This window comes from Theropithecus gelada, chromosome 14 (assembly GCF_003255815.1).
Source record: "Theropithecus gelada isolate Dixy chromosome 14, Tgel_1.0, whole genome shotgun sequence".
Taxonomy (NCBI): Eukaryota; Metazoa; Chordata; class Mammalia; order Primates; family Cercopithecidae; genus Theropithecus; species Theropithecus gelada.
Window position 1 is genome coordinate 79,251,056 of NC_037682.1, and position 13,429 is coordinate 79,264,484.

The 13,429-nt window shown below is 33.0% G+C and overlaps 1 protein-coding gene across 2 annotated transcripts in view; it reads left to right on the top strand.

Annotated features, from left to right (window-relative positions):
• The window catches only part of TMEM135 (transmembrane protein 135), a 261,010-nt gene that overhangs the window by 177,376 nt on the left and 70,205 nt on the right, over positions 1-13,429 (top strand). For both annotated transcript variants that reach the window (XM_025357908.1, XM_025357910.1), the window contains one exon: positions 6,124-6,170. In XM_025357908.1, the coding sequence (XP_025213693.1) occupies positions 6,124-6,170 (47 nt within the window). The remainder of the gene's footprint in view (positions 1-6,123; positions 6,171-13,429) is intronic.

Genomic DNA, 13,429 nt, shown 5'->3' on the forward strand with positions numbered 1-13,429 from the left:
AGCACTCAAACAGGAATAGGAATATTGTCTGTTTCTATTAGCCAGACTGGAAAATCTCAAAGATTCATGTGGCATTGGGTAAAGTACACATAATGTTTTACCTTAGTATGGGGAATAATTAGCCCTGGATTTCATCTCTTATTAAAATGTCCTAAAAGCAAGTCCTTAAAAGATCAAATTGTTTCCAAGTAACTTAACTGTGTCTCACAACAAAGCTCAAGAAAACTTATGGGAATGCAAACATAGGCAACACCTATTAAGGTAAAATTTAGAATGGCTGACAGCCAGTAAAAAATTACCACCATGCAATAAGAAATAGGAAAATTTGACCCATAATGAATAGATAAATCAGCAAATTAGTACCAAATGATAACTTATAAATATGTTAAATTGCAGGCAAAGATATTAAAAAGAGTTATCATAGCTGAATTTTATAGTTTCAAAAAGTTAGAGATATGGAAATGGGGAAAAAGGAAAAATGAAACTTCTAGAGATGAAAATTACAATTTGTGAAATGAAAAGCTTACTGGATGATATTAATGACAGATTATACATTGCAGAATAAAGTGTTAGTGAACCTGAAGACATAAGAATAGAAACCATCTAAAATGAAACATAGAGAGAAAAGAGACTTTTTTTTCTTTTTTCTTTTTCTTTTTCTTTTTTTTTTTTTTTTTTGAGACAGAGTCTCATTCCATCACCTCGGTGGAGTGCAGTGGTGGTCTCACTCACTGCAACCTCTGTCTCCTGGGTTCAAGGAATTCTTATGTCTCAGTCTCCCAAGTAGCTGGAATTACAGATGTGCACCACCATGCCTGACTAATTTTTGTATTTTTAGTGGAGACAGGGTTTTGCCATGTTGGACAGGCTGGTCATGAACTCCTGACCTCAAGTGATCTGACAACCTTGGCCTCTCAAAGTGCTGGTATTACAGGGATGAGCCATTGTGCCTGGCCATGGTTTTGTTTTTTTCTTTTTTAATCACCAAATAAAGATAACATCTGTGAGTTGTGGGTGACTTCCTATTCATGTAATTGGAGTTCTTGAAGCAGAGAAGGGAGAAGAAAAAATAATGGTGAAATAATGACCAAAAATTACTCAAATTTGATAACTGTAAACCCAGAGATCCAAGTAGCCTAATAAATCCTACTACAGGAAATATTTTGAAGACTACCCAAGGCACATCGTAATCAAATTGTGAAAAGACAATAGAGTGACATTTGTAAACCACTGAAACAAAATGATCCATCAGCCTAAAATTCTATACCCAACAAAAGTATCTTTCAAAACAAAATGAAAAAGCTTTGCAGACCTACATTTTTAAGTCAAAGTGATTAAAATATAATGATGAATTTAGATATATCTGTACATACATACACTGTGGATGACAATAATAGCACAAAGATCAAGAGGGGAGAAATGGAAATGCATTATTGGAAGATTTTTTTTCTATATGTTAAGTAGTATAATGTCATTTGAATATAGACAACAATTTATAGATGTATACTATAAACCATAAAACCAACACTAAAATACGCCAACAAAGGGAAGAAAATGCAATCATTGAAAAATACTCAGTTGCTGGGTGCAGTGGCTTACACCTGTAATCCCAGCACTTTCAGAGACTGAGGTGGGTGGATCACGTGAGGTCAGGAGTTTGAGACCAGCCTGACTGACATGGTGAAACCCCATCTCTACTAAAAATACAAAAATTAACTGGGTGTGGTGGCATGTGCCTGTATTCCCAGCTACTGGGGAGGCTGAGACAGGACAATTGCTTGAACATGGGAGGTGGAGGTTGCAGTGAGCCGAGATTGCAACACTGCACTTCAGCCTGGGTGACAGAGTGAGACTCCGTCTCAAAAAACAAAACAAAACAAACCAATACAAAAACTTAGTTAATCAAAAAGGGGCAGAAACGAGGGGAATAAAACAGTAAGAGATAAGTAGAGAAATAAATAGCAAGATGATAGATTTAAATATAAGCATACCAATAATCATATTAAATGTAAATAGTATAAATATCTCAATTGAGAGACAAAGATTTTCTGATAGGATAAAAAAGCAGGAAACTATTATATGCTGCCTACAAGCAATGCACTTCAAATGTAAAGACCCCAATCAGTTAAAACTATAAGACAGCTAACATCAAGCCAAAGAAAGGTGGAGTTACCGTCCAACAAATAATGGGAGAGTGCTATAAGCAGCTTTTTGGGTGAATATGTTTATTATTTTGCTTATGATGATTATTTTACAGGTACATAGCTATGTCAAAACTTATAAAATTGTACACTTTAAATATGTACAGTTTATTTTGATTATACCTCAATAAAGCTATTAAATCATTTAGATAGCCACACGTGTCCAGTAACTACAGTATTGGACTGCAGTATCCTGTAAGGTCCTTGAGGGTCAGAATTGTATTCAAATATCCTCTCTATTTAGCAGGTACAGAGTAACCACTTGGCCAATATTTGTTTAATGAAGGAATGTAAGATACAGCTAGCTCAGTGAGCATGGACGTATCGCTTACCTTTTCAGGATCTGAGTTTCCTGATATGAAAAAATATGATGGTTTATATCAAAGTGTCTTTTAGCTTTAAAATTCTGTAATTTCAAACACAGAGGAAGTATTCTTCCTTATTTAGCTGTGGATTTAGATTTATTTGGAAAAATACTTTGTGAAAGTAACAATGATAAACTAGCACAGTTTTTAAAACTTTTTAAAAAACTTAGCTAAAAATGAAATGCTGTTTTTAGCATCTTTAACTAAAATAATAACAAATATATTTTGCATTAAGTTCCCATCTTTCTTGATGGAATCCAAAATCCTTCCAGTAGCTCTATGCATATGGTCCCCCGGCTTTTCTCTTACAGTGTCTCTGCTATCAAGTCTCTTCTTCTTTGACCACTTTGTATAAAATAACAACCCCCAGTCTCCTGTATTTCTCTTTCCTTATTCTACTTTATCTCCAAAACTCCTACTACTGTCTAACATACATCTTTTTAAAAATATATTCTCTTACCTGGCTAAAAGATAAGTTCCATGAGGCCAAGGACTTTGTCCATTTTGTGCATTGTGGTAAGTTTTAGAATGGTACCAGCCACAGTAGGAATTCAATAAATATTTGTTTAATGAATCAGTCAATTGCACTGTAATATCCTTTTGATTTATTCTCCTAATTATCAGTGATATTAGAGATTTCAAAAGGGCTCCCTGCTTAAAAATAATTTCTTTCCAGATTTATTTCTCTGGGTTAGGTTTTTCTATCTAGATCACTTATGTCAGTAACAAAACAAGATAAAAACAATCTGCTGAAGAATTTTATAAAGCTGGTTATAGCATTCTCCCATTATTTGTTGGACGATAACTCCACCTTTCTTTTATAAGCATCCTCTCATTAATTCTTCAGCAGACTGTTTTTATAAACTTTTATAAGCATCATCTCATTAATTCTTCTAAATAATTCAAAGTATGATATTATTCTCAGTTTATAGATAAGGGATCTAAGGTTTAGGGAAATTATATAAAATATCTAGAGGTACACAGAACTAGGATTCAAACCTAGGTCTATCTTAGTCTAACGCTTGAGTTCTGAAACATTGTACTTTTTCTCAGTTTCGAGTGTATTATTTGTAAAGATAATTACCAGTTTAGTACGAACACAGATAGGTTAGCATATTAGGATAGATCACACCAACATTTTGAGGGATGAGAGACTTTGGATATTTAGAGAAGATGAAGAGTGTGTGAAAGATTTGTGGGATACTTCTAGAGAGGTTTTTAGTGTGATCTGCAAGGGGAACACTGATAGTGGAGGAAAAGCCTGAAGCATTGAACATCTGGGAAGGATGGCATTGTCTAACAGGGATTGAATGATAGAGAAATTTTAAGAAATGAATATCATGACTGAGTTTTGTTAGCCAAATTATAGCCAGTAAATAAACCCACTTAGACTTTAATTTATAATCAATTGGAAATAACTGAAAATTATTTTACATGCTTTAAGTTATGTTTCTAAAAACAGTGAAATGGTAAAATGAACCTTACGCTTCATGGATAGGGTGTTTTAAGTCAATGGAGAAGAGAGATGGAGAGAGGAAGGAAGAAGCGAAAGAGGGAGGGGAGAAGAGTATGTGTGTTTAGCATAGAAAGAGATTTTATAGATATATAATGTTACATAAATATATATAATATTTACTTCATATTAATTGATACCAATCCTCTTTTTCATTGGTATATTTATACATTTCTAAGTCATTCAGGCTATATATAATGCTTATCTTAGGCTAAGACAGCAAACTTGTCAAGCTTGATTTGTAATGGCATCATTACCATGCTTTCATCAGGTTGACTAGAAATTATTTGTGTTAGAAATAGCAAAACATGCGGTGTTTGGTTTTCTGTTCTTGTGATAGTTTGCTAAGAATGATGGTTTCCAGCTGCATCCATGTCCCTACAAAGGACGCAAACTCATCCTTTTTTTTGGCTGCATAGTATTCCATGGTGTATATGTGCCACATTTTCTTAATCCAATCTGTCACTGATGGACATTTGGGTTGATTCCAAGTCTTTGCTATTGTGAATAGTGCTGCAATAAACATACGTGTGCATGTGTCTTTATAGCAGCATAATTTATAATCCTTTGGGTATATCCCCAGTAATGGGATGGCTGGGTCATATGGTACATCTAGTTCTAGATCCTTGAGGAATCGCCATACTGTTTTCCATAATGGTTGAACTTTCATGTTCTCACTCATAGATGGGAACTGAACAATGAGATCACTTGGACTCAGGAAGGGGGACATCACACACCGGGGCCTATCATGGGGAGGGGGGAGGGGGGAGGGATTGCATTGGGAGTTATACCTGATGTAAATGACGAGTTGATGGGTGCAGTAGACCAACATGGCACAAGTATACATATGTAACAAACCTGCACGTTATGCACATGTACCCTACAACTTAAAGTATAATAATAATAAATAAATTAAAAAAAAAAAAAAAAAAAGAGAAAAAAAAAAAAAAAAAAGAAATAGCAAAACAATTTTTCCAGTGTTTTCATTTCTGTTCTTGTGGTTAGCCTTTCACAATCGAAAGAAAGTTCATTTCTTATTTGTCTGTGATGTGAGGCCATTGACATTCTTATGCTTAATTTATACTGTTGTTTTTTAACATAAGAATGCATTCTACAACTTTAATTTTTGTGATTTAAAACAACTTTTCCAATCTGTTTTTTTGGTGTAACTAAGACGTTAGTCAGGACTGGAGTTCTGGGTTCCTTCCATATACCATCTTAATATGGTTGTGTTTACTGTGATGTTTTTGAGATCATCATTTCAGATGTTCTTATGCCTGCTTCTAGAGGAATTACTTTTATAGCTAGTCCGTATTCCACAAAGGAATATTGTATTTTTATGAGCTTTTCTTATTGATTAGAATTGGTTAACAACTGTACTGTATTTTACATTAGAAAATCTGGTCATCTTCATATCATAGTTAATAAGCTTTCTGATTTATTCACTGAATTGATTATACAAAAGCTGTTGTCCTTGTTTTTAAGTTAAGCTTGCTTGTTTAGGCATTCTAACAGAAAGTTAAAAATTTGCTGCTCCCTTTTTTTTTGAACCCTGTTACCCTTCTATCCAGTCTGTATATGTCTGTATAATATATATAATTATATACATGATGATAGTTACATATAAGTATTGCAATTTATTCTCCTAATATTGGTTATATTAGGGGTGTCCAATCTTTTAGCTTTTCTGGGCCACATTGGAAGAAGAAAATTTGTCTTGGGCCATACTTGAAATATACTAACACTAATGATAGTTGATGAACTGAAAAAAATTGCAAAAAAAAAAAAATTACAATGTTTAAAGAAAGTTTACAAATTGTGTTAGACCACATTCAAAGCTGTCTTGGAGTTCATGCAGCCTACAGGCCGCAGGTTGAACAAGTTTGGTTTATATGAAAGGTCGAGAATATGAAATGTGTGTGACTGGTTTGTGTATCCTTTTATTGTTTCAGGCACAAGATTTAATAGTATTTTGCTTTTATGATTCACTCAAATGGTGATGTCAGCGTTCTTTTGCAAGTAATGTATTTTCTCCTTGTTACAGGTCCTTTTGTTTTGCATCACAGCTGCCATGTACATGTTCTTTTTCAGGTAGGTTCTGTTATACCTATTTACGTTAATACCCCAAACAGTATCCCTTTGTAATTTTATCAACCGTGAAACTAAAGTGTTCTCCAAATAATTATCCCTTACAAGCAGCATACTTCCCCCCGCACCCAGAGTGGACAGAGATAAAGCATTGCTTCTTCATGAGTAAAGAAAAGAGAAAGAGAGGGAATGAAGATTGATTCCCACCCCCCATTCTATTTATAAGTTCATCCTAGAAAGTTGAGTATGTCAATTAACAGGACTCAAATTCTGATAAGTGAATTTTTATCTTTTATGGACCTGATTGTATGTAAATACCTAAGTATTTTTCACTCAGCTTATAAAACAATCAACATTTTACATTTCAGTAAGAAAAAAGTGACAGTAGAGCTCTAGCTAAGCGTTCTGCAAAGACACCCTAGCGCACTGATAGTCTGTAAACTATTGTTTGTTATAATGCCAACGTTGTACTTTTCACTGACACCGGTCTCGGGTTTGTCAGGGGCTAAGGGGAAGAGTGTTAGGATGGCCCAAGATTTAAATGCCAGTAAGAAGGATTTCTGTCATCTTCGTATAATCCCAGCAGTGTGCAATGTGATTTTTGATTAGGGAGAGTCCCCTCCTTTATAATCTTTATTTATTTTTAATGATACCAATTAATTTCCATTTATTTTACTCTTATTGCCCTCATTTGAATAGACCTTTTTGGTATTTACAGATCTAGCAAAAGTAAGTCTTAGCAGAGAGGACCAGACTTTTCAAATTAAAATTTGTGCTTAATTAACAAAGACAGTTGTGGATTTTTAGTAGGATATATTTGGTAGATATATATATTTTTTAAGAATAAAACAATCCAACCATATCAGAATTTTTTTTTTTAAATTATTTTTAATTTTTGTGGGGACATAGTAGTTGTACATGAGATGTTTTGATACAGGGATATGATGCATAATAATCAAATGCTATTATCTTATGTGTTACAAACAATCCAATTTACACTCTTAGTTATTTAAAAATGTACGATGTATTATTGATGATAGTCACCCTGTTATGCTATCAAATAGTAAGTCTCATTCTTTCTTTTTCTATACCCATGAATCACCCCCACCTTCCCCTACACCCCACTACTCTTACCACCCTCTGGTAACCATCATTCTACTCTCTATGTCCATGAGTTCAATTGTTTTGATTTTTAGATCCCACAAATAAGTGAGAACATGTGACATTTTCCTTTCTGTGCCTGGCTTAATTCACTTAACATAATGATCTCCAGTTCCATCTATGTTGCAAATGACAGGATCTCATTCTTTTTTGTGGCTAAATAATACTCCATTGTTTATATGTACCACATTTTCTTTATTTATTCATCTGTCAGTGGACGCTTAGCCTCCTTCCAAATTTTGCTATTGTGACCAGTGCTGCAACAAACATGGGAGTGCAGATATCTCTTCGATATATTGATTTGCTTTATTTTGAGTATATACCCAGCAGTGGGATTGCTGGATCACATAATAGAGATCATAAATCTCTATTTTTCCAGAATTTTTAAACCATTAATTTCCTGCTAGTATGTCCTAATAAGTATTTTATAAAGCAAAATTATATAATTTTAAATTGTTTTGAGTTTTTAAAATGTCATATGCAAATAAAAATGATGATGTTACTGTTATTATTCTTGTAAAGAGACAGCCAGACTTTTGGAAGGGAAAACATAGATGAAGAGTCAAGATAGGGAAGACTTGAACTGCACAGGATTTTGTATCAGTCATTAGGATGCTTAGTATTTTGTATCAGTCATTAGTGACTGAAGAATTATTGGAGCTATCTGGTTGTCTTTGTGAAATTGTTTGATCTATTTATTACTTTTACTGTATCTTCATATACAATATACTTTTCTTGTGGTCTCTTTCCTATATTTTAATAATTTAGAGGTGGGTCATGGGAGTTATGAACAATGACTCACTGATTTCCAAAAACTTCTTAATTGTATTCAGACACATTATTAGGATAGTATTGCAAAAAGTTCACATAGTTTGCCTTTATATTTTTATGTTTTATCTAGTCTGAGGATATTGCATACCCAGTAGGGAAAATTCAATCATAAAAAGCTTAAAAACTAGAAACCTAACTTGTTGACATACACAAGAAGAAAGTCCAATCTCAAATAAATTTTCTTTTTCATGGAAATTCCTAACAGAGCAGGTATTTAAAATCCTTCCCATCGTGGAACTTAAAGATGTACTTGATTGATGTGTAGCATTTCTTAGTCATCAGAAGTTTTTGAGGTTTAAAAATAAATCATTTGTTAAATACACCGATAGAGGCCCAATTTATAGCATGGGTCTAGGAAATTATGTTTTGAAAATTGCTGCCATCAACCCAGTATTTTTGGTGTCGAAAGAAAATCAACCCTATAAATATGTGTTTTGGTGCAGAGCTACGGAACCTTTTCCTGTTTCAGTCACAAGTCTAGGTTAAAAACAACAGTTTAAAAACTTTCCAGAAGGCTCAATACAAGGTTTAAGTGCCAAAATAAACACTTTTAATTTTCTGAGGAAAGGGGTTGTTTTTCTCCTGAAAGAAGTACTATCACCAAATTCACTGTTCTTGGCAGGAGTTAGTTTGAATAGCTCAACAGCAGAGGTTTGGTATATGGTAAAACCAAACAATTTATAAAGTATTACAACCAAACAAAACAATATTAGATTTGTCTGCATGCTAGCTTGTGTTTGGGAATGAACAAACACTATTGTACATGACACTTGGCAGGTCCAATTGCATTTGAATATTTTATTTTAAAATTAAATTTTATTATAAATACATATATTTGAAGACACATTTATTTCATTTATTAACAATTATGTTAAATCTAATTGCATGAAGTTGGATAGTCAAATGAGACTGTCCCCAGGACTCCGTTTATGGTAACCTCCTATGAGAAGAGGATAGGGAAGAATTTTATATTTGAAATAAGTCAACTTGTGTTTTTATCCTAATGGGCAAAGGGGAAATGGGCAAAGGGGGAATGGGGAAATGAGGCCTGCTTTCAAGAAAAAGAAAATATGCCGGTTTTTTTTTTTTTTTTCAAAGAAAGAACTTGAGAAGTAGTTTCATAAATGTTTTCCAAAGATGTCGCAAGATGTGACGACTATACTATGAATTTACTTAAAAGCAACACGTTTTTGATATTGAAAACTATGTGAAAACTATAATGTGTAATGAAGTAACTTACTTTTACATAGCTCTTAATAGTTTTGTAATAGTTATTTTACATATATTTCATATGTTAATGATCAGATTTTCACATTATACACCAGAAGTAAGGCTTATGTTCAAATGAAATCACACACTTACTTCTGGTGTGTAATGTCAAATGCTTCAAAGGCTTGGGCTGGGAAAAGGTAATGTGTGAGGAGAGAGTTCTAGTTCTTTTCTGGTCAGCTGGCCTGACAGCCATGTAGCTAGCCATCACAAGTGTCTCTTGATATACATGCTATGGATTCTGTTAGGAAATGGATTACAAGGGAAGGTGGAACATATCCTGAGGATGTTTTGAAAGAGCTTTTTGTATAATCTCAGTGGGCATTCTTCATAATAGTTTTACCTCCTTTGTTCAATCACCTTATTTTTATTATGTATGCTATTGTCATTGCTGTACCTTAGGTCATTGTTTGTTTCTGTTGATTTTGGCCAAGCAGAAGTCATATTTAAAAACTTTTTAGAAAATTTGGTCTCATGCACCCCTTGAAATAATTTCTTTACTTCCAAATATGTATTTATGGGCAAATCAGTTTGCATTCATCATAATTTTTCATTCAGGATTGGGCCTTCCCAACAGTCATGTGGAAAAATAAATCAGTTTCTTTTGATCACTAACTCTTTTAATTAAGAAGCAAAAGAAAGAATCAACAATAAACATCAAAACTGTTGCACTTAATCCTACACACACATAAAAAAGAAAAATGCAACATTTAAAAATACTAGTTCATTGGTTTTATATTCACCATTAGGTACCTGTCTATGAAGAATATTTGAGAGAAAGGAAGTAGTTCAGCATAATTTTTTATAGATAAATTTAAAGTAGTACTGTAAAGTGTATTATAACTACTTTGATCCTAATCTAATAAGTACCAGTTAGAAATTCTTTCCACATGCCTTTGCAAAGGCAACAACAAATCCAGGTTTATTTTAACATATAGAGTGAATGGTTCCAACTTGTCATAGCAGTTAATCTATAGACTATATGGGACTGATTCACAATAGAAATATCTTAAATAATCTGATGTCAACATTGTGCAGCATGGCATTTATAGTTAGAAATCAGTGCAAGTCAGAGTTTATTGTTATACTTTAAACATTTAGAAACATTATTTCTTTTTGCCATTTGAGAATTCTAATCAATTCTCTGTGAAGGCATAAATAAATGATTTTATTAGTCTCAAGGTGTAGATTTAGTTTATCTATTTAAGAAAACCAGACTCTTTATTGATTGGACAACCTGCAAGTATTGAGTGAAAGACTTGTGATTATTCTTGAACATCTTTATATAAGTATACCTTAGTATATTAGAGATAACTTTAGCAGCAAGTAAAAAACTTTTGATCTTGACCTTTAAACTATTTACTGATTTTTAAGTGAAAGGTCTTTAATGTTAATTAGGTTCTATGTTTATTTTTAATTTAAAAAATTTTTAATTTTTATAGGTATATAGTAGGTGTATATACTTACGGGGTTCGTGAGATGTTTTGATACAGGCATACAGTGCATACCTAACTGTCATATCAGGATAAATGTTTCATTGCCTCAAGCATTTATCATTTCTCTGTGTTGCAAACATCCTAATTATATTCTTAGTTATTTTTAAATGTGCAATAAATTGTTGACTATAGTCACCCTGTTGTGCTATCAAATAGTAGGTCTTATTCATTGTATCTAACTGTATTTTTGTACTCATTAACCATCCCCACTACCCTCCACCCTGCCCCACCACTACTTTTTCCAGCCTCTGGTAACCCTTGTTCTACTCTCTATCTCCATGAGTTCAATTGTTTTAGTTTTTAGCTTTCATAAATGTTTGCCTTTGTGTTCCTGGCTTATTTCACTTAAAGTCCTTGAGTCCCATCCGTGTTGCTGCAAATGATAGCCCTTTCTTTAAAAAAAAAAAAAAAAAAAAAAGCTGAATAGCATTCCATTGTGTGTATGTACTATATTTTCTTCATCCATTCATGTGTTGATGGGAACTTACATTGCTTGCAAATCTTGGCTATTGTGAATAATGCTGCAATAAATGTGAGAGTGCTTGATATCTCTTTGATATACTGATTTGCTTTCTTTTGGGAATATACCTAACAGCGAGATTGCTGGTTCATATTGTAGTTCTATTTTTAGTTCTTTGAGAAACCTCCAAACTGTTCTCCATAGTGTTTGTACTAATTTACATTCCCACTAACAGTGTACAGGGGTTTCCTTTTCTTCACACCTTCTCACAGCATTTGTTATTGCCTGTGTTTTGGATAAAAGCCATTTTAACTAGGGTGAGATGATATCTCATTGTAGTTTTGATTTGTGTTTCTCTGATGATCAATGATGTTGACCACCTTCTTATATACCTGCTTGCCATTTGTATGTCTTCTTTTGAAGAAGTAGCGTAATTGTAGTGTAATTTGAAGTCAGGTAATGTGATTCTTCCAGTTTTGTTCTTCTTGCTTAGGATAGCTTTGGCTATTTTGGGTCATTTGTGGTTCCGTGTAAATTATATGATTTTTTTTTTCTATTTCTATGAAGATTGTCCTTAGCATTTTGATAGGGATTATACTGAATCTGTAGATTGCTTTGAGTAGTGTGGACATTTTGACAATACTGATTCTTATACTCCATGAACATGGAAATCTTTTTATTTTTCGGTGTCCTCTTTAATTTCTTGTATCAGTGTTTTATAGTTTTCATTGTAGAGATCTTTCATTTCTTTGGTTAATTCCTAGGTATTTAATTGTATTTGTAGCTATTGTAAATGGGATTACTTTCTTGATTTATTTTTCAGAATGTTCACTGTTGGGATATAGAAATACTACTGATTTTAATATGTTGATTTGGATCCTGCAACTTTACTGAATTTGTTTATTCTAATAGTTTTTAGTAGAGTCTTTAGGTTTTTCCGTATCTATCATCTGCAAAGAAGGATAATTTAACTTCTTCGTTTCCAAATTGAATTTCATTTCTGTCTCTTGTCTGATTGCTCTAGCTAGGACTTTCAGTACTATGTTGAATAACAGTCATGAAAGTGGGCATCCCTGTTGTGTTCCAGATCTTAGAAGAAAGGCTTTCAGTTTTTTCTCATTCAGTATGATACTATCTGTGGGTCTGTTGTATGTGACTGTTATTATGTGGAAGTATATTCCTTTCAGGTTTTTGAGGGTTTTTATCATGAAAAGATACTGAATTTTGTTAAGTGCTTTTCCAGTATCAATTGAAATGAGCATATGTTTTTTGTTTTTCATACTGTTTATATGATGTATCACATTGATTTATCTTCTCAAAAAAACCAGCTTTTCATTTTGTTGATCTTTTTTATTTTTTATGTATATTTCATTTTTTTCTACTTTGATATTTATTATTTTCTTCTGCTAATTTTGGGCTTGGTTTGCTCTTTTCTAGTTCTTTAAGGTGCATTGTTAGGTTGTTTAAAGTTTTTCTGCTTTTTTGATGTAAGTGCTTATTGTTACAACTTTTCTCTTAATACTGCTTTCACTTAGTACTGATTTACATATGTTAAACCATCCTTGCATCCCTGGGATAAATCCCAGTTTTTCATGATAAATTATCTTTTTAGTGTGCTGTTTAATTTGGTTTGCTAGTATTTTGTTGAGGATTTTTGTATCAGTGTTTATCAGATATATTGACCTGTAGTTTTCTTTTATTGCTATATCTTTGGTTTTGGTATCAGAGTACTACTGTCCTCATAGAATGAGTTTGGAAGTATTCTTTTCTTCTTTATTTTTTAGAATAGTTTGAGTAGGATTGGTATTAGTTCACATAGTAAAATTCTGCGGTGAAGCTATTGTGTTCTGGGCTTTTCTTTGCTGGGAGACTTTATTACAGCTTCAATATCATCCCTTGTCATTGGTCTATTCAGGTTTTGGAATTCTTCATGGTTCAATTTTGGTAGATTGTATGTGTCTAGGAATGTATTCATTTCTTGAAGGTATTCCACTTTATTGGCATATAGTTGATCATTATAGTCTCTTAGGAGCGTTTGAATTTCT